Consider the following 22,128-nt stretch of genomic DNA (forward strand, 5'->3'; position numbering starts at 1 on the left):
TGTATTTTCACCGCTGTTTTTCTGAGATTGTTGTTTAAGAGTTGGAACATGACTGGAAGGATAAGAGTGATAATTATCACAGCTATTATTATGCCTATATCAGTAGCTAAAGAGGTCAGGCCATGCATAGAAAACATACTTTTAATGTTTTCAACAAATTGATTAGCTACTGCTGAGGCAGAGACTAAAGAGCCTGAATGTCCTAAGTTTTGTATTTGCTGATGTAATTCCTTCAAATCTAAACTAATATCACTATTATTTCATATACCTAACAAATGATTCTGTATATTATTCCATGCTATGATAGACTGATTGTATTGTAAAGGAGTCACACATATTCACCTGAATCCTGCATGGCATTTAAGAGTCATTCTAGCCTTCATAGCTAACAGCTCATTATCTATGTAAATAAAAGCCTCCTCTAAAGCATTCATCTTCATTTCTAACTTCTTATCTAGAGTCTCCTGTACTGCTAATGCAAGAGATATATTATGAGATAAACTATTTACATGATTTGTAGTGTGAACTGATTGAGCGAAAGCAGTGGTGGAAGCAGCTATAGATTCTATAATAGCAATAAGAGCAGTAATTTTCAAAATCAATTCAGCAACAAATCGCTTTTCTCGATGGCGAGCAAGCGCTTCAGAAGCAGCCTGTAGTGCATGCAATCCTGGGTCATCATACCAAGGCTGAGACAGACTAACAGGTAACATTACATAAGGTGGCTGCTGCAGAATAAACATGACTTGAGCTTTGGTGTTATAAGATAGACAGTTTGTTAAAACATAGTGAGAGCAGGAAATGCTAAACATAGAATTATAAGTACTAACGGAAAGATTGCTGTTTTTTGTAGCAATTAAGAGTACATAAGGAGCCTGTACACAAGCCTGAACAAAAATATTTTGAACAGGATAAGGGTGAGGTCTAATCAAATATGCTGGTGCAGCAGCTGCAATTAGCTGCCAAAGCTTTGTTTGATACCTGGTGGTTGATTCATTCTGACAAGTTAGCTGTGTAGGTATTCATCTAGTAGACTGCCAACGTGTGATGATTTTATTTAAAGGACTATATTTATTTGACCAACTGTAAATGTCTTTCATTTTCTGTACTAATTTTCTATAATCATATTCAAAATAAGGACTAGACCAATCTTGTATAGTGAAATTAACAGCATATGCAGTATAATTCATATAATTGTAATATGCACATTCTTGCCATGGGGGAAAACCAAATCTATTCTCCACAGACCACCAGTAAGGCTCTTGAGTTGCCTTTTTTGGAGGATAAAGTTTACATGGGTGAAATTTTTTAGGAGGCAATGTAACAGGATTATACTCATGAGTGTCAGGGCCTCCAGGCATTAAAATTGTGAGAGACCATAAGTCTCTTGTAATGTGTCCAGGTTTATTACTTTTAGGAGAGTCGGTCAAAATGGTCTTAAATGTAGTAGGAAAACATTCAGAAATTTTGCGAGTATTATTGAATGTAAAACATATAGGTATCTATATAGCAGTTGTGGGTCTTCTCCTGCTGTGACCTTGTCAGCCAGCAGTTGTTGATCGGCTCCCGACAGGTAACCCCTACTAAAAAAACAAAAACAAACAAACAAAAAAAAGACCCTCTTAGAATTAAGAGAAGAAAAATACCTTTCAAAAACCTACATAGCAGCTTTAAGGTCAAGTACAAGGGTGAGATGCCTGTTACTACTGTTACTATTCATCATTGTTGGAGTCCTAATCAATTTAATAAGAAAGAAATTGAATTATTCGAAAGAGACAAAACGTATTTAATTATGAGATGATGCACAATCTAAAAAGCCCAAGAGCACTGACTAAAATTTTATTGCAAGTAGCACAATTTAGTAAGATGGCTAAATCCAAAATCAAGAGCTCAACATTCAAATCTCAATAGCTTTCCTATATATCACAAATAACTAATTAGAAAATGAAAGAAAGAGCCCATTTACAATATCAGTAAAAATCCATAGAGTAACAAAAAATAAACTTTAAAAGAAATGTCTAAGACCTACATGATGGAAACGCCAAAACTCTTCTGAAGGACACTAGGAAGAATACACAACACGAGATACCGCTTTCCTGGAATGTTGTAAAGATGTCGATTCTCCTCTAGTTAACCTACTAATGCAATGCAATCCTATTCAAATTCCAAGACAGTTTGTTAAACAAAAACAGGCCAGCTGATATTTGGTAGACAAATTATTCAAGAAGAGCCATGAAATGTATGAAAAAGTAAGATCAAAGAGCAGGAGCTTACCCTGCCAGATTCCAAAATGTGTTATAAAAGAACTGGAATCACCTAGTGATGCTGCCACCTAGTGGTACAGAAACATCTCTGCTCTGCTCATGATGTGTTGATCTTGGTATTTCATTCTTAAAAGACGATTTACCATATTTTTTAATTCTCAAGAGAGTGGCATGCCTTATATTGCCCCCTTCCAAATGCTGACAAATCTGACAGAAAGACTAGGACTAGTGGGGCTGGAGTACTCAGGGAGGCTTTATGAGGAAAGATGACCTTGAGCTGACTTTTCAGAGATACATAGGACTTCCATGTGCAGAGCAAAATAAAGGAATTTTAGATGGCCAAAGGCACAAACAAAAGTAGGAATGGGCATGGTGTGGCTAGATTATGGTGATTCCAGCTGCTTTGGCTGGAATCAAGTGCTGGCTTGACCACTGAAAAGGTAAACAAGGTAAATTAGTAGGGTAGAGTCACGACTGTCAGCTTATTAAATCACTCTTTGAATGGTAGCTCTTACATGCTGAGAAAATAAAACATTATGAAATTGAACAAAAGGGACACAAGTCAACTCCAGAAATATTTATGTATATAAAAAAATAGAACATGCAAACTGTACAACCACATATTTAAGAATATATATTGCTTCAGTTGCCTATTTGAACATAACAAGCCAAAATTTCAATAGATTAAAACAAACAACTACGTATTGTTTCTTGAGAGTCTTTGGGTCAGAAATATGGGCTGAGCTAGGTCAGGTGGACCATGTGGTATTGCCTAGGTTGCATGCTTGGATGTCTTCAGCTGTTGGCTGGGCTTCTAGAAGCTCCCAGAAGGCTTTGTTCACATTTTTGGAGACCTTGTGCTCCTCTGTGTGGTCTCTCTCCCTCTCTATCTCCGTATTATTTCTTCACCACCCACTCATAAGTTCCCCCCCTTCCTTCCACCTCTCCATGAGGTCTCTCTCTAGCAGGATATCTGGACTTCCTTTCAGCATGGGTGTCTGGCTTCCAGGAATGAAAACTGAAGCTTCCATGTCCAGAGGCGGATTAAGGTTGGTTTAGGCCCCAGGCACAAAAGGAAATATTGGGCCCCTTATGTTAGAAAAAAAAAGTGTAAAGTTGGGGTTTTGTGGGGCCCTTCAGATGTCAGGGCCCAGGGCACACAGGGTGCACCCACAGTTAAATCCACCTCTGTCCCTGTCTCTTAAAGGCTAGACCCAGAACTGGCATAACTATCACTTGAAGCACTTTCTATTGGTCAAAGCAAATCACTTGGTCATTCTGGATTCTAGGGGAGGGGAATAGACACTTCCTCTGGAAGGGTGTTGTCACGTGCACATACAGTGAAGGGAGAAGTGATGGCTTCCATCTTTGGAGACTGCCACATATAGGAAACACATCATTTTGGCTGCCTGTGAAGAGTAAAGGAATCGGTGTTGGGAAAGTAATAAAACAAGAGAAAGATCTTGTCAGACCTCAGAGGAAGACTGGGTGTCATAAACCCAGAAATGGACTAACCTAACTTTCTGTGCCTGAGGTACACCACCACCCCAAACCAAAATCAACCAAATAAAGCAGGATTTTGTAAGCAAATCAGAAAAACCCCAGCAAAAAGGTAAGGAGACAATATGGAAACTAAAGAAATAGCCCATGTGTATGTCAAATTTTGGTTAATTAAAATGTTGACTTTTGAATAGTTAGAAAGAATAGGATGCAGAGGATGTCTCTTGTTTTCTGTGCTATCTCACCGTGCCAGGAGCGAGGGGTTGTACACAGAAATTTGGGATTACTTCAGTCGAGGTGGGTGGCCAGTGAAACTCATTCCCTGGATGGCAGTCAGTGAACCGTGACAAGCAGTTGGTAATCTAGTTACTAGGCTCCTGTCCATATCTTGGCACACTAAAACCACATCCTTGCCAAGATTGGGGCTCCGTGACTGTTTTCAAACTTTGATTTGTGGCCCATTCATGATCAGGAAACTCAATGGAATGCAAGTAGCAAGGAAGGTAAACATTGTTTTATGAAACTTTCATGGCAATAGTATATCTACAAATTCACTCATCCATTCATTCATTCAATCACTCGTTTATTTAATAAATACCTGTTGAGCACCTTTTATGTGCCAGGCACTGGGGATTCAGGAGAAAGTAAAGCATACAAATGTGTGTGTGCGCGCAGCTGCTCGCATGTGCATTCTGGGCCACACTGTAGAATGTATCTCTCATGTGCGACTGTGGGTCGCAGTCAAATAGCAAAGCAACCACCACTGCCCTAGTGGCTTCATAGGAACATCAGGATATCAAATTGTGTGCCTACTTCCTGTGTATGTCAGAGTGTCATCACAAGAAAAGCACATGCTTGAAACTAATATAACATTGTATCTCAATTATACTCCATTAAAAAAAATCCCAGTACAAGGGGTCTAAAAATCAAGGACAAAAAATGTGTTTTCTTCTCCCAAGCTATTGTTACTGTGAGTATAGATGGTTACAAATGTTCCTCAGTTCATGAACCCCAACTTCCCTTGAAGACCTCTCTTTTATGGTATGACTTTTTTCCTCTTTATCTTGTTTTGTTTCCCATTTCCCTCCCCTCTGACCCGTCCCCCTGGGAAAGTCACGTAAATCTCCCTGAGGTTCCAAGTTCTCCTCTGTAAAATGGGAACAGCCACCTCCTGGGGTGTTGTGTTGTGGGAGTTACAGGGGACACTGGCTGAGTGAGGACAAAGGTTTGTGTTGCCAGGGCCCCGCAAGGGGCTTATTGGAGTTGAGCTCCTCCTGCCCCAGGATGGCTGCCCTCTGCCACTGTCCTCTCTTCCCCCTGCACTTCCAGTTCCCCAGGAACCAGGAGGGTGAAGCTTGTTAGCCCAGAGCTGGGAGCCTGTGGCTGAGCCCAGAGGAAGCGGGGGCCTAGGCTCAGATGCCAGATTGAGCAAGACAGAGAGCCGGCCCCTCTGATCCTGGTCAGAGGTATTTAGTGACACTAGCAATTCTGGGAAATTCAGAGGCAGGAAGTGAAAGAGGGGAGAACGAGAGGAAACCCTGAACTGTACCCACACACCCTGGGTCTGGCCTTTCCTTCAAACTGCAGTGAAGAGTGAGGTGATCGTCTTATAGGGGTGAAGGGGACAGAACAGAAGACCCTTTCTCTAGGAAAAACAGTCAGTCCTGTCCCCGTCCCCCACTATGTTTTGCCTGAATTCCAACTCCATTTCTCCTGTTTACTGTCCAAAGTCCTGAGGTGAGCAGATGCCAGGTTAGAACCACTTGGACATTCAGACACAGGGGCTCCAGGCCTTCACCGGGACCAGGCCCCTCCCCTCCTCTTCCCTCCTGTCTAGCGCCACATGCCCCACTTCCCCTGGCTCCAGCTCCTCCTTAGCCTTGGGGCTGGGGAGCCTGAGGAGCTCCAGAGTGAGCCCTCCACATTGTTAACAGGTAACCGAGGGTGGGGAGGACGGGGAGGCTGGCAGGCCTGGGGATGTTTGGGATTAAGGGGACCATAGTTCAGGAACAGTGGGGACTGGATGGAAGATGAGCATGTGAAGGGATGTTCCTCCTTGGCCATGGCACAGCCTAAGCCAACACCTGAGAGGGGAGAGGACCAGGCTGTATTTCACCTCCCGAAACTCACCTCCAACCTCAGACCCAACCCAGGCTGCCGCCTTGACCTACCCTGACCCTACCCCCATCCCAGTGCCAGCCTCCATCTGAACTAGCATCTCAGCACAGCATCAGCCCTGCACTCGGCCCCAGCCCTGATTGCAGCTTCGGCTCCACCCAGGTCCAGCTGCTGCACTGGACCCAGAATGGCCAAGGACTTTCAAGACATCCAGCATCTAGACTCGGAAGAAAATGACCACCTGCTCGGTAGGGGTGAGGGGCCAGGAGCCCGTGGGTACAATCCCAGGAGAGAAGACGCATTTTGGAAAGGCAGGTGTCCAGTGTTGGGGGCTTCACTTCACCTCGGTCTTGCTCCGGATTGCTCTCTCTGAGGCCGCTGTCACAGTCACTCCATGAGCAGGGCCTGGGCACCCCATAGGTGTTTAGGTGTGTGGTGCCAACCAACAGCCCTGCTTGCCCCCTGACCTCAGCTTTCTGTCCATGCTTAGGACCCAGGAAAGGGTATGTGCTCAGCGGCAAGGAAATAAGTGGAAGCTGGAGGTGACTTCCTCCCCTCTTCCTTCCACCCTTCCTTCTGACATGTGCTGTGTGTGTGACATGGGCCGTGCCTGTCTGTGCACATTTTGTGTGGGCAAGGACAGCACATTTAGCCAGGAGAGTGGATTTGTATGTGGGAGGGTGTGGGGATGGGTGGGACAATGGACACAGAGATACAGAGATACTGTGGAGAACTCCCTCTCTCCCCAAGCCCCCCACCTGGGTCTTTCTCTAGCAGATCCTGATGGAAGGCCCCGTGTCTGAGAAAAGGTTTTGAGGCAAGAGAGGCCTGAGCCATCCTAGCTGAAGGGCAGGAGCCAGGAGAGGGGAGGGCTGTAGGGTGTGTGAGATGTGGGCGCTGGTGATGGGAGTGGGGCTCTGTGGAGACAGCACAGGCTGCTGCTCAGAGCTCGGCGAGAGGAATTGGCTAGCCTGGGCTGGGCAGAGAAAGCCCCCTTTCTGAGGCCGGCAGACTGCAGAGGCTGGTGCTATTGCGGGTGAGGGTGGGGTCTGGCAGGGCAGGAGCTGCAGGGGGGACAGGCGTTCTCACGAAGGCTTCTCCTTTCCTTGGGGTGATGATGGGCTGGCAGGACTTCCTTCCGGGCAGCAGGCTGCCCAGGGCAGGGGCCACATCTGTCTCACTCCCTTGGTGAGATATATGTGATGTCTGGCATGTAGTGAACACTCAGAAATGCTTTTGGATGATGTTGGATCTTCTGAGGGTGAGAGGGTTCAGAGTTGAAGCAGGAAGGTTGGCGAGAATCCAGAGGTTTTGGGTTTCGTGGGAGAAGCTCACCCCAAAGGCCTGATGGATGACGCCACGGGGCACCTCTGAGGTGCTACCACCGTCAGCGCATTCTCTCCAGCAGCCTCTGTGGCCTTCGGGTGAGCTGACATCTACCACCTGCCCACCCGCAACCATCTTCCACTCATCCATGCCCCTTATATGCCCATGGTTTTCAGTAAATTTGAAACATTTTGCTCATTATCTGCCTTGCCCTTCTCCTTTTTCCTTCAAGGACTCCGATTCTGCATCTATTAGTTGTCCTACAGTTCACTGATGCTATTTCCATTATTTTTTTAATTTCACATTGATTTGAGAGAGAGAGGAAGGGAGAGAAAGAGAGGAAGAGAGAGAGAGAGAGAGAGAAGCATCAACTTATTGTTCCATTTAGTTGTGCATCCGTTGATTGCTTCTCCTACGTGCCTTGACCGGAGGACCGAACCCACGACCTCAGTGTGCCAGTAGGATGTTTTCTCCCCTGAGCCACCAGACCAGGGCCATTATTTCCATTAGAAACATTTTTTTCTCTTGGTTTTTCTTTTTTATATAGTTACTATTGCTATGTCTTTAAGTTTATAACCTTTCCTTATGTATATCTAATCTTCCATTCATTGTACCCAGTATATTTTTTATTTCAGACATTGTAGTTTTCATGTCTAGAAGTTCAATTTGGGACTTTGAAATATCCTCCTTGAGATTCTACTTAACTTTTTGAGCATATGGAATAGTTATAATGGCTGTTTTACTGTCTTATCTGCTAATTCTAAGGTCTGTATCACTTCTGGATCAGTTTTGATAGATTTATTAACCTCCTTGTTATACAATGTGTTTTCTTGCTTCTTTGTACATCTGGTCAATGTTGTTGGATGCCAGGCATTGTGAATTTTACCTTGTGTGCTGGGTGTATTTGTATTCCCCTAAAAATTCTTGAACTTTCTTCTGGTATGTAGTTAAGTTACTTGGAGTCACTTTGGTCCTTTTTGGTGTTGTTTTTATAACCTGTTAGGCAGGTCTGAAGCGCTACTGTGGCAAGGGCTTTTGGTCCCCACACCCATGCTTGGTGGGTTGTGTTGGTAGGAATAGGCACTATTTCTGGCCCTAGACGAGTGTCAAACATGTCCTAATCCTTTCAGATTGTTTTTCTGGGTGTCTGTCATTTTCTTTACCTGCACACACTGCTCAGTGCTGAGTCCTTGAAGGGAACCCTCCACAGATTGCTGGGTTTCTCTGTGCAGCTCTCCTCTGATACTTTATCCTTTGAGGTCCAGTGACCTTGGTCTCCTTAGACCAGGGGTCCCCAAACTTTTTACACAGGGGGCCAGTTCACCGTCCCTCAGACAGCTGGAGGGCCGGACTACAAAAAATACTATGAACACTGCACATATCATATTTTAAAGTAAAAAAACAAAACGGGAAGAAATACAATATTTAAAATAACAAACAAATTTAAATCAACAAACTGACCAGTATTTCAATGGGAACTATGCTCCTCCACTGACCACCTATGAAAGAGGTGCCCCTTCCAGAAGTGCGGCGAGGGCCAGATGAATGGCCTCAGGGGGCCGCAGTTTGGGGACCCGACTTAGACTCTTGGCCCCATCTCCTCAACTGGGAGCATGTGCTAGGCTCTGCTTGAATCGTCCCTCCCTGCCCCATGGCCTGAAGGCTTTCTCCCAGCACTGGGCTGGGACAATCATAGGGCTCATCTTGTTAGTGTCCTGTCTCTCAGAGATCAATTGTCCAATTGTCCTGTTTCCTGAACTCGTGTCTTGAAGATGTTTGTTTCTTATAGGTATCTGTTTTTTGTTTTGGTTGTGTCTGGGAGGAGGGCAAACCTAGTCCTTATTATTCCATGTTGTGCAGACCTTTTACCTACAAGCTTGCCTAAACAGCACTTTACATGTTTTAACTCATTTCATTCTCAGAAAAACCGGATCACACAACTACTATTCTTACCCACATTTTTTCTCTATTGTGGTAAAAACACAATATAGGATCTAGAGGGGCTCGGAGGAGGCGCAAGGCCCAGCCTGCCGCACCCGGAACCGGGAGGGAGGCCGGCGGCGGCATGAGGCAGGCGGCCTGGCGTCGGTGAGCGCGCAGCGGGCCGAGCTGAGGCCCGGCGCCCCTCCCCGCCGCCAGGCCGTGATTTGTGGCCCGCTGCGCCCCCGCCCACCTGCCGCCCTTGCTGTCCCCGCCACCTTCCGCTTGCCCTAGTAGAGGCAGCAGCCCGCCCGCCCGAGGCTGCGGAGAGCGCAGCACAGTCCCTTGGCCTGCGAGGGTGCGGCCTGCTGGCGTCTTCGGGCGAGCAAGGATGACCTGGAAGGGGAGCGGCCGGGATGGCACATCCCCAGCCCCGCGAATACAAGGCGGGCGACCTGGTGTTCGCCAAGATGAAGGGCTACCCGCACTGGCCGGCCCGGATTGATGAACTCCCTGAGGGAGCAGTGAAGCCTCCAGCAAACAAATACCCCATCTTCTTTTTTGGCACCCAGGAAATTGCATTTCTAGGTCCTAAAGACTTTTCTCCATATAAGGAATACAAAGACAAGTTTGGAAAGTCAAACAAACGAAAAGGATTTAATGAAGGATTGTGGGAAATAGAAAATAACCCAGGAGTAAAGTTCACTGGACACCAGGCAATTCAGCAACAGAGCTCATCAGAAACTGAGGGAGAAGGCGGAACACTGCTGATGGGAGCAGCAAGGAGGAAGGTGATCAAGTTGAAGAAGATGGAAAAGGCAGTAGCCGTGGCCACCATCAGAGCCGCCTGGCCCATGCAGGTTTAGGTTTGCATTTAATTCCAGTCGATTGTAGAGAAACAACAGAGCCAAGAACTGGTGGTCCATTTTCCCTTATTCCTGCTCGCAACCCGGCAGTGAGGAAATATGCACAGCGGGAAAACACTTTCCTTTCCATTAAGGGCTCCCAAAGCCAAGGACTTTCTCCAGTTTTTGCTAGAATCAAAGGCTTCACTCAGTCCCTGATGCATGCCTCCATTTTGGCTGGCTCTTCCATGTGGCCTCCCTGCCCTCATACAACATGGGCTCCTCTCCACAAAAATGGAGTATTTCCTCTCCCCAAAATGGCCTCCTAGCTCCTTTTAAAACATTTTCGCAGGACAACCCCCTCCTCCAGTACACATTAGTATAACCAAGCCCCTTCCCAAGCATGAAAGGCAATTAGCTGTATCACCTGAGAGCATCATCACTTGAGCAATGGCCATCTTTAACAATAAGAATGAGAAAAAAACCAGAAAATACAGATATTACAACTAACTTGCCTAATACATAGTAAGGACTCGGTAAATATTACCTGCCACGGACCACTACGACTAGTCACTGTCCAGGCTCTGAGTGAAAACCGTTTGGAAAGAAGAAACAAACTCAGAGTAAAAGGATGGGATCCGGAGAACTCTTTGGAATGCAGGTAGCTTGCAAGAGCGAGTCTCCACCCCAAACTGCTCTATTTATTGGGCAGAGTAAAATCATTAGCAAATTAAAGATATCTCTGAAACAGAGTCACATTTCCAAGGAAACCCAAGAATTCTCCCAAGTGCAGAAAACCCTCTACCCTGCATATCTGAAATCAACCAACATCAAACCAAACAAAGGGTGAGAGGAAGGGCATGTAAATTGCCTCTAGCAACTTAAACAAGTAGGGATGGGACCAGTAGAAACACTCGAGTATCACAGCTAACAGGGAGGAGTGGGGAAAAATTAAACCTTTAGCAACTTAAGCTAGCAAGTGAGGTGGGGGTTGGGCAGACTGTCAGCTTGCTGCCAGTCCCCACACCGCTATCCCCCCAAAATCTAAACTACAAGGACCCTGTCAGCTTGAAGTCTCCAACAGTTACCATTAATCTCTTCTGTTTCCAAAAAACAAAACAAAAATACCCCACCTATTCTAACAGGTTGATTCTTCCCCTTGAACTTCAGTGTTTGGGGTTGTGCTGGTCAGGCAGCAGTGGGCAGGTGAGACCTGGAGGGGCTTTGAGGAACCCAGTACCCATAGCTGGTGGGTCACCGGGGCTCCTGCCCCCTCTGTTCCTTCCTCCCAACTGACTGCCACTCCTGTGGCTAGTACACAACAAGCAGGAGCTCTCAGTGCCTCTACTGCCTTCTCCACCCAGGTCCTGTCTTTTCAAATTCATCCTGTCTTGCATTGTCTTCTGATCTGCTCCTCATCACCTGCTCACCTGGCTCCTGTCCCTTTGCCGAGTCCTGGCCGTAATCTCCCACTTCTTAGGATCAGTGGCTGCTCCGCTATGAACCCTGGAGTTCTGCCAGACATCTGCTTCCGGCCTCTCCCATAGGTTAAAAAAATAAAGCGGGCCTGATCTAGCCCCCGAGTTTGCATTCCAGAGGTTTCCTCCCGCCTTCAGGAAGAGTGTGGACTCACCTGCTCCTCTCTGGAGTTGATGACGACCAGCTGGCAGTACTTCTCAGCCTCGGGCCAGGTCAGTCCAGAGCCAGAGAACCAGTAGCAGCTGCCTTCATGCTCCAGCCAGTTAACGGGGTAGCATTCTGTGCCTGTGGGGAGGGGAGTGGGCAGGGGGAGATGAGATCCTGCTGGGGGGGCAGGCACACTGGGAACGGAGACCCCCACTGTCCCTACCATTGCTTCGCAGGAAGGCCATCTGACAAGCCAGGATGCGCAGATCAGCTGGGAAGTGCTTCAGGTGGAAGAGCAAGGTGGCATGATCTAGGAGACAGAGTGACAGACAGTGATGTGGGCAGTGTGGGCACCATACCTACTAAGACCCCGCACCGGACTCCAGCCTTTGGGAAAATTCAACACACATTCACACACCACACATACATTCACACATACCACTCACGCACATACACTCTCACATGTCCACTCATGGGAGGGGCTCAGACCTGCTTTCAGGTCCTCCTGTTTCTCCAGCCTGGCTTCCAGAGATGTCACACTGTCACCTATGCTGCCTCCTGAAAAAGAGAAAAGCTAAACTGTTTTCCTTCCATTCTGCCTCCTAACACCTTCCATCGTCACTCACTGGAGCACCAGTCTAAGCTCAGATCTCCGTCAGGGTGCTGGAGAAGTTGTTGAAAGCTTCTTTTAGGGTCCAAAACTCCACTTACATCTGTGTTTCTTGTCAGGAGGGAGAGGGCACAGGACGGAGTGGAGGGGTCTGTGCCCATGTGACAGCCCCGTCCTGGTCATGGCATGGTCTCCCTCACCACCCCCTCCCTGCCCCATACTCGCTCAGCACTGCACCTCACTGCCTCCATCTCTTCCATCAGAGCTCTCACGCCCCCAGCACTGCCCATATCTCCACCTCCTCATCAGGGCTTCATCTCCACTGGCCCCTGTGACCCTCACTTTGGGACCCAATCACACAGATTGCCATCAGCAGTAGGAAGCTGAAGCCCAGGACCAGAAGACTGAGCCAGAGCCTGGAGCAGAGACTCTGCTGCCGAAGGGGCTGGGAAGGAGGCGTCCCTGCAAGAGAAGCGGTGACAGGAGGAGGGAGGCCACACCCAACCTAAGGGAAGCAGGGGAACAGAAGTCTGAGGAAGTACAGTAGCCCAGGGGGTGGAGGGAAGTACTTGGGGAGGGATTGGGGAGTCAATGGGCTGTGACCCCAACATTTAAGCACTGCACACACACTTATTTGCACAAGTGCACCCATGTTTACACATGCAAAAATGCACACATGCCTACGCAGGTGTATGCAACGCATCTGCACACGGCATTGCTATTCACATCATCTGTGTGTAAAGTCCCAATCTTAGACCTGGGGGACCTAGAGGACAGGCCCTGTGTTCTTCTTAAAATCCATGACTGGGCCCCTCAGACAAGTCCAAAACTGGACCCCCCACCCCGATTCCACTGGGATATTTAAGTCCTGGGCATTTCAGCCCAGACCACTCCCCAAGGGCTGCCCTCCAAGCCCATCCTCTCATCTCCCACATCTCTCTGCCCTTCCACCTCAGAAACCCTTGTTCCACTATAAACTCTCTCCCCTTAGACCTCAGTCACCTCACAGAGACCTCTCCTGACCCTTGTTCAAGCTGAATCCTGAACACACACACACACACACACACACACAATTTTCCATTTCACTCCCACACTCATTAGTACATACACACTCATCTCTGCCAGCACTGCCAGCATCTCCTCTCATCAGGGCTCCACCCCTGCTGGCCCTTGTGACCCCCACATTGGGACTCAATGACAGAGATGGCCAAGAAAAGCAAACAATTTCATTAACACACATCCTCACGCACATATCAACATGCACATTCTCACACACAGTCTCACATCTTATAGCACACATTCACATTATCTCCTCACACAGATACACACATTGACACACACATCCCCACATGCACACATGTGCCCACATCTTCATATGCGCAGCCCCGGCTCCACCCCTCCTGACCTGTCCCTGGGCCTGGAGCAGTGTCTGTCCTCCCAGGCCCAGGCTGCTGCCTTTGCACCATCCTCTTCTAGCAAAACGCTTCCTCCCCTGTGCTTCAGACCCTGCCCTTCCCTCTCTTCTCGCCGCCACCACACCCAGGGGTCCTCACATCTTGGGAATGCTCAGTCAGGGGCCCAGAATCTTTCTCCAGTCCAGTTACCATCAACCTGAGCTGACATTGTCCCTGTGAGTGACCACCCAGAACTCTTGGCCATTTTACACCAATGACTATCACCTTCCTCCACTCCAGCCACACCCAGGACCCCATCTTGACCCAGAAAGGCCATGTTTCTGACACTTCCACCACCCGTTCCCCACTCTGAGCACTGCCTTCCCTCTGCCTCTCCCCACCATGTCGACTGTGATCTCCCGTGCGTCTGTCCATCTAGAAGCTCTCACTAAGCACAGTTCTCCCCACCCGCTGGGACCCTATGGCTGAGCCTGACTGCTCTCTCCAATACTGTCTCTGCTCCTCTGCCCTGAAACCAGACCACCCATGGCTGAGTCTTAACTCTGCCACCCACTAGCTCTGAGATCATAGGCAGGTCATTCAACCCTCTGGTGCCTCAGTTTTCATGTCCCCTTCTACAATCTAAAGTACTCAGTCTCATAGAAACAGAGAGTAAGATGGTGGTTGCCAGAGACTGGGGGACAGGAAATTGGGAGTTGCTTTTCAATGGGTGTAAAGTTACAATTATGCAAGAGATCTAGAGACCCGCTGTACAACACTGTGCTTATAGTTAACCAAGCAGTATTATGCACTTTAGACTTTGTTAAAGTGTAGATCCCATATTATTATTATTATTTTTAAAGGCTAAAATGTCTTTTTTTTCCATTCTCTGAACACAAACAGAAAGGAATGTGGATAATGTACATACAAACTGGGGTTCTGTCAATGACAACAGGGACCATGTTGGTTCATATCAAATCCAAGAGTGTCAGACAACCAAATGCATGACCATTTGTGGTCTCTCTGAATATGCGGCGTTTGTTCAGGTGGTTAGGTCCTTCCCTGGTTTTCTGCAAGTCTGAAGTTGTGTTTCTTGTGTCGTTGCCAGCATCTCCACCCTCTGAGCTGCTTTTGTTTTCCTCTTCTTTGCAGTCCTTGTCATCTTCATCTCCTGGGAATTTTCGGGATTGTTTAGAGGATTACTCTGAAGTGTAGGACTTTTTTCTCTTCGAGGCAGCCTTTTCATTCTTCCTTTTGCCTTTTCCAGCCGCCCGCCACCACCGCCCCACCAGCACCAGCCACCCCGCCGCCGCCCCCCACCAGCACCGGCCGCCCCTCCGCCGCCCCCGTACCAGCACCACCCGCCCCGCCGCAGCCCCCCCCCACCACCAGCCCCCCCCCCGCCGCCGCCGCCACAGCACCATCCGCCCCGCCCCCCCCCCCGCCAGCACCAGCCGCCCCGCCGCCGCCCCCCCCACCAACACCAGCCGCCCCGCCGCCGCCCTCCCCACCAACACCAGCCGCCCCGCCACCGCCGACCCTCCCACCAGCACCAGCCGCCCCACCAACACCGATCGCCCCTCCGCCGCCGCCCCCCCCCCCCCAGCACCGGTCGCCCCTCCGCCGCTGCCCCCTCACCAGCACCGGCCGCCCCACCACCGACGCAGCAGCAGCACGAGCACCTGTCGCCTCGCCACCGCCGCCCCAGCACCAGTCGCCCCTCCGCCGCCGCCCCCCCCCACCAGCACCGGCCGCCCCTCCGCCGCCGCCCCCCCACCAGCACCGGCCGCCCCGCCGCCGCCGCCCCCCCACCAGCACCAGCCGCCCCTCCGCCGCCGCCCCCCCCACCAGCACCAGCCGCCCCTCCGCCGCCGCTGCCACCCACCAGCACCAGACGCCCCACCACCGACGCAGCAGCAGCACGAGCACCTGTCGCCTCGCCACCGCCGCCTCACCACCAGCCGCCCCTCCGCCACCGCAGCCTCAACAGCACCAGCCGCCGCCGCTCCCCGACCTGCACCAGCCGCCCCGCCGCAGCCGCCGCCGCCGCCCCCACCACCAGCAGCGGCCGCCCATCCGCCACCGCAGCCGCCACAGCACCAGCCCGCCCGCCGCCGCCACAGCACCAGCCGCCCACCCAACACCAGCCGCCCCACCAGCACCAGCCGCCCCGCCAACACCAGCCGCCCCGCCGCCGACGCAGCAGCAGCAGCACGAGCACCAGCCGCCCCGCCGCCGACGCAGCAGCAGCAGCACGAACACCAGCCGCCCCGCCGCCGACGCAGCAGCAGCAGCACGAGCACCAGCCGCCCCTCCGCCGCCGCCCCCCCCACCAGCACCGCCGCCGCCCCGCCAACACCAGCCGCTCCTCCGCCACTGCCACCGCAACAGCACCAGCCGCCCCGCCACCGACGCAGCAGCAGCACCGCCGCCGCCTCAACAGCACCAGCCGCCCCGCAAACACCAGCCGCCCCTCCGCCACCGCAGACGCCACAGCACCAGCCGCCCCGCCGCCGCCACAGCACCAGCCCGCCCGCCGCCGCCACAGCACCAGCCGCCCACCCAACACCAGCCGCCCCGCCCGCCGCCACAGCACCAGCCCGCCCGCCGCCGCAACAGCACCAGCCGCCCACCCAACACCAACCGCCCCGCCGCCGCCCCACCAGCACCAGCCGCCCTGCCACCGACGCAGCAGCAACAGCACGAGCACCTGTCGCCTCGCCACCGCTGCCTCAGCACCAGCCGCCCCGCCGCCGCCTCAACAGCACCAGCCGCCCCGCCGCCGCTGCCCGGAGCCGGCGCGCTGAATGCAGACTAATAGGGATGCCAAAGGAAAAATATGCAGGGGTCTCAAACTCAACTCAGCATGTGGGCCGCAGAGCAAGATGCTAGAGAAATGAAAAATACAAGTAGGCCCCTAGGCTTACTTAATTTTATCCAAAATATTTTGAACTTCGTGGATTAGTCTGCCGGCCGAACAAAATTGTTCGGCGGGCCGCGAGTTTGAGACCCCTGCTCCAGATACTCGCAAAATTTATACCATCATGTCAGCAGAGGAGGTAGCCAATGGAAAGACATCTCACTGGGCAGAATTAGAAATCTCGGGCAATCCTTTATCACAGGATATTATGAGTTTATACCAGGACCCAGATGGAACCTGAAAGCTACTGAATTTCATGCTTGACATCCTGCAGTTCATCTACAGCAGCTTCCTCCGAGGCCATGGATTACATTAAAAGAATGAGACCAAATTCTGCCATCAGGTAAGTAGTTTTTTTTTTCTTCCTTGACTATTTCCAGAAATACTTGAATGCCATTTGGGTATTGTGATGTAATGAACAGACCTTCCTTTTACCTCCCCTGGATAGGTGGCTGTAAAAATACTAATGGATAGACTTTTTAAAAATCCACACTCATGCTTATGTACAGGACTTGCCCATCTTTCACAATGATGCAACTCTTGGTTTAAAATGATTCTTTGTACTGCAGCCTTCCAGGTATCATCTTCACACAGGGTATTGAGAAATGTAAGAAAAACAATAATGAATTTTCTTCTGAAAAGTTTTAACCTACTTAGGCATTTGCCATATTTTTCGCTCCATAAGACGCACTCCCCCCATCCCAAAAGTGGAGGGAAAATGCCCGTGTGTCTTATGGAGCGAAATATATGGTATTTTATTAAATATTTTAACACATCATTTGGTTCAAAATATTTTTTTTCTTATTTTCCTCCTTAAAACCCTAGGTGTGTCTTATAGTCAGGTAAGTCTTATGGAGCGAAAAATACAGTAATCTTGTTTGAGCAAGTAGACTAATAACACTTGTGAAAGAATAATTTAGACTGAGTTTATATTTGCTATACTGGAAGCAAAATATGATGTCGGACCAGTGGTGTGGAAATTGTAAAGGGTGAGCATTTGAGAAAATTAAGAATATGGTTTAGTACTTCTAGAACTGCATTAATATAGGAAATACAAACTTTTATCTCTGTAGAGATTAATTAGTATTTGACATCATTTATAGGGCCTTCTACTGGATACTAGACATTTTATGATTGGTAATTCTACTTAAAATAAGGTGTTATGAATTGCTATTTCTCCAGTTGCCTTCTTTTTAATCAAAAGAGTAATAGTTTTCATGGCACCTAATTTCATTATAAAATTAACAAAAATTTTACTCTTTTATATGAAGATTAAACCAATAACTGAACACTTACACTTGAATAATTTTTAACAGGTAAATTACAGAGTTTATTTTGTACTTTTTAAGCCCTTCTGTTATTTTTGGTTTGTTTGTTTGTTATGAAGTGAGAGGTTTCATAAAAAAATGATTTGCTTTGGTATTGGGAAATATGGGCCGTATAACATCTTCATAGTTCTATTTGCATTTTATTAACACTAGGAAATATTATTATACACAATACATTTCCGTGTTCCAGAATTAATAATTTTGAAAACACCACACTCTAGAGCTACAATATCACCTGTCCTAAGAGGCACTGTGTTAATGTTATCACAAATAACATTTCTATTACCAGGAGATACATTAATGATCTGAAAAAAAGTCCCAAGGTTATCTACACAGCCTTAAGTTAGGCAGATTAATTTTACCTCTAGCCTTCCTTAATGTGCAATTAATTTTTCCTTTTTGGTATTTAAAACACATTTTCTAGTTATGCAAAGCAATCCCTTTTCAAGCACAAGTGAGCATAATCTTGAAGAAAAGCATTCTTAATATAGCGTCCCTACATTTCCATTTAAGAAAAGAAACAACAGAAACAAGTTTTCATTAGTTGTTTAGTTCTCAGAGTCATGTGTTTTTGGGTTTTCCTTATTGAAAAACTAGTATGAATTTTGCTTGACATATATGGTGCTTCCCTGAGTAGAATCTGAGTGCTAATAAACAATATACTAAAAATGCCTTTAAAAAAAATAATTTGTGGCAGTTAAGTCCGAAAATATGTGCCCATGCAAGAAACTGACCATGCTGGCCTTATATGTTAGTGAGTGAGACAACTGGTCACAATCTGGCACAATTTGGTTCATAATAAAAACAAAGTTTTAACACAGTTACATCAGACTTACTGCCCTAGCTCACACACTGTGAACTGAGAGTTAAAGAGGAGTGAAATCAAATGTAGGGTGGGCCAAACTGAAGAGACTGACAGTATCTTAAAATGGAAGCTGCACATGATTTACACTCTCAGCTCTGCCATTTCTTGTGTGTGTTCTTTGACAGATCACTCACCCTCTCTATGCCTCATTTTCCCCACCTGGAAAGTAAGCTCAGTGATATTCACATCACAGGGTTGTGGCAATGGCGAAAGGAGAGAATGTTAACGAAAGTACTGGTGCCTCCCACCTATCTCACTTAAACAGTGAGCTCACCTTAGTGCACCTGAGGCTTCAGCTAGTGGCTGCACAGCTCCCACAAGCTCCGCATCCCAACCTTGGCTTTCCTCATCTTTCTCTCTGCCTCAAGTATCTTACAGTGTGCACTTCCCTCTCATTCTCAATATTATTAAATGATCTTGTGTTTGCTAAACAGTCATGAGAAGAAAATGAACAAGCATTGCTGGAAAGTGTAAGTGCAGGGAGGGAGCGTGAAATGCTGATTCAGGCTGTGTGATTTACCCATCATTACACTAGGTATATTTTGGTGTCTTATGGCAGCCTCCAAAGAGCTGCACAATTTGGGGAGCCTTGACACCCTACCTCCTCAGCACCCTATCACGAGTTATCAGTGAAGAGCCACAGCCTCGGGCTCCCAACCTAGTGTGTGCAGTGTCATAGGAATGAAGGCTGGAATGGCACCTCAGCTAAGTGCCCTTGGCCAGCACAGGACGGGGGACCTTACCAAACCTTACGTCTTGGTCATCCGTATTAATGAAATAGGAATAGGAAAAGTACTTCCTTTGTAAGAAACTAATATTAATATCTGTTATGGGCTTGAAGTTCAGTGCCCCATCTCCCAAATTCAAATGTTGAAATCCTAACTCCAGTCTGATAGTAATAAGAGGTGTGGGGCGTCTGGAGGTGATTGATCATGAGGATAGAGCCCTCATGAGTGGGATTAATAACCTTATAAAAGAGACCCTAGGAGAAGATGGCTGTCTATAAAATAGGAAACAGGTCCTCATCAGACACCAGTTTGCTAGCTCCTTGGTCTTGGACTTCCCTACCTCCAGAACTATGAGAACTGTTTGTTGTTTAAGCCTCCCAGTCTATAGTATTTTTATTATAGCAGCCCAAACTAAGACAATATTAATATCAGCATTAGTATTATTTTAGCTTTCTGGTCTTGGGAAATGTACTTATTCAGACAGATCAGATTCTACCGGTTACAGAGAAGAGAAGCCACTCAACCAAGGTCAAGTAAAAGAGAATAGTGAAGAGATAGAACAGAATCTCAAGAAAATGGAGTACAGGAAGTACAGCCAAGCTTCACAGGAACTAGAAAGCCATCTCCCCTCCCCCCCACATGTGTGCACACACAGAGAGAGAGAGAGAGAGAGAGAGAGAGAGAGAGAGAGTTTTTCCATCATTGTTTCTCTCTCTCCATTTGCTCCATTCTCTGAGCTTCCTGGCCAGGGCCCAGGCACTGCATTTCTTAGTCATATTCTAGAAAAAAGATGACCAGATTTTGGCCAGATTATAGTTGGTTCTTTGGGGGTAATATATGGCACTCCTTGGTCTAATTGTCAAGTGTGGGTCACAAGGTACTAGGATCACTCTGCCCATGGCATGTGGGTTAAGTTCCATTGTCGGGAGCCGATCAAGGACTGCTGGCTGACAAGGTCACAGCAGGAGAAGACCCACAACTGCTGGCTGACAAGGTCACAGCAGAAGAAGATCAAAAACTGCTGATTGACAAAGTCACAGCAGAGAAGACCAATGGCTGCGGGGTGACAAAGTCACAGCAGTGAAGACCAATGGCTGTGGGGTGACAAAGTCACCGCAAAAGGATAGGCACAATGATACTTCCCCCTTTGATTTTTTTAATTAATCTGGCCTTATATCCCCCCTTTTCTGGGTGTGTGCTATTATTTGTGGCACAGGGATAATAGTACCGTGCTTTCCCTGTAGATTTGTAGTAATTTCTTTTGAAATGAGACAGAAGGTGTAAGTTCCACAGAAAAGCCTGTAAGCCCCTTGAACTGGGCTCATAAACATAAGAGGCTAGCTATGATATCCCTCATAAAGGGTTAAGTTTGTAGGAGAATTTCTTCTTATTAATCATGTTAAAAAGAATATAGTTAGAACTTAGCTAGTGTGTGAATATAGTAAATAAATAAAGTTTGACTAGACAATAGAATCTTAGGTAAGGTGTTATGGAATGGCCCGTTGCATGGCCTGGGATGGGAATGCAGTCAGCAAGAAAAGAATGTTTTGCTAAGAGAATTGTTTTATGACTGAAGGCAGTGCTGGGCTTTCTCAGTGAGACATTCTCATGAGATTTATATACTTTCCCAAGGTTTTTCGTTCAGATAATAAAGAGGAATATGGAAGAATCCATAGAAGCAATAGCAATTAATGCCTTCTGATATTATGTTGCTACTAGCTATCTTGCAGGTGCACTCTATATATCTTTAAGCAAAAGTTACTCTTGATGTTATGACAATTTCTTAATAAGCAAGCCTTTTGAAGTCTTGTGAGAAAAGTTAGGACACTGCATAAACTCAAGGCCATTTGCCTGAGCAAGCGGTGGTCCTTTGCTAGTCCTTAATGATTTTGTCTGTTAATCTCTCTCTGCCCCTTGACTCACAACAACAGTAAAGTTAAGTTATTAGTTAGTACTAATCCTTTAAAAGCTTTTACCGATGTTATTGCTATTCAAGTTATTTTTTAATTGTACTTTGAATGATTTGCCACCTGATTTGTAGTTTACAGATATAAATTAACTGTTATCTGGAAACATGTAAACATAGTGAAACAGAAGCAATGATTAATACCATGTAATTGTAACTTAGTGTGTGTGTATAAAAAAGGAGCTGTACTAGCATTTGAGAGAGATGCCTGACAGTAAATGCTAACAAGAGAATAAAGAGAAAGAAAAGAATTCGGCTCTCTCACTCGATTTCGCCGACGCCGTCTCCTCCTGTGGGACCCCTGGATCCCCCCCGGGGCTGGACCCCGGCATTCCATTGAGCTAGAAGATCTACCATAAGTAAAAATTTCAGATCACAAATTTTACTTGAAATAAAAAGACTGCTAAATTTCAATTTTCATAGAAAATTTTTTTTTATTTTTTATTCGTTTTAGAAAAGAAAATATTTTTATATTACATTATTTACTTCTCCATGGTTTTTTTTTGTTTTCATTTTTATTAAATTTAATGCAGTGACATTGATAAATCAGGGTACATATGCTGACAGAAAACATCTCCAGATTATTTTGACATTTGATTATGCTGTATACCCTTCACCCAAAGTCAAATAGTCTTCCGTCACCTTCTATCTGGTTTTCTTTGTGCCCCTCTCCTCCCCCACTCCCTCTCCCCTTCCTTGCCCCATCCCTCCTCACCCC

General features: G+C 47.4%; 2 protein-coding genes across 2 annotated transcripts in view; both read right to left on the bottom strand.

Moving 5' to 3' along the window:
- Positions 1-1,508: 1,508 nt before the first annotated feature.
- The window catches only part of LOC136391625 (hepatoma-derived growth factor-related protein 3-like), an 85,046-nt gene continuing 64,426 nt past the window's right edge, over positions 1,509-22,128 (bottom strand). Inside the window, exon 4 of the mRNA XM_066363383.1 lies at positions 1,509-1,583. The gene's annotated coding sequence lies outside the window, so the exon portion shown is untranslated. The remainder of the gene's footprint in view (positions 1,584-22,128) is intronic.
- The window catches only part of LOC136391622 (asialoglycoprotein receptor 2-like), a 79,374-nt gene continuing 68,595 nt past the window's right edge, over positions 11,350-22,128 (bottom strand). The window contains exons 5-8 of the mRNA XM_066363379.1: positions 12,089-12,157; positions 11,823-11,909; positions 11,607-11,737; positions 11,350-11,511 (exon numbers count right to left, since the gene is read on the bottom strand). Coding sequence (XP_066219476.1) covers positions 11,392-11,511; positions 11,607-11,737; positions 11,823-11,909; positions 12,089-12,157 — 407 coding nt within the window. The 3' untranslated portion in view covers positions 11,350-11,391. The remainder of the gene's footprint in view (positions 11,512-11,606; positions 11,738-11,822; positions 11,910-12,088; positions 12,158-22,128) is intronic.

This window comes from Saccopteryx leptura, chromosome 2 (assembly GCF_036850995.1).
Source record: "Saccopteryx leptura isolate mSacLep1 chromosome 2, mSacLep1_pri_phased_curated, whole genome shotgun sequence".
Lineage (NCBI taxonomy): Eukaryota > Metazoa > Chordata > Mammalia > Chiroptera > Emballonuridae > Saccopteryx > Saccopteryx leptura.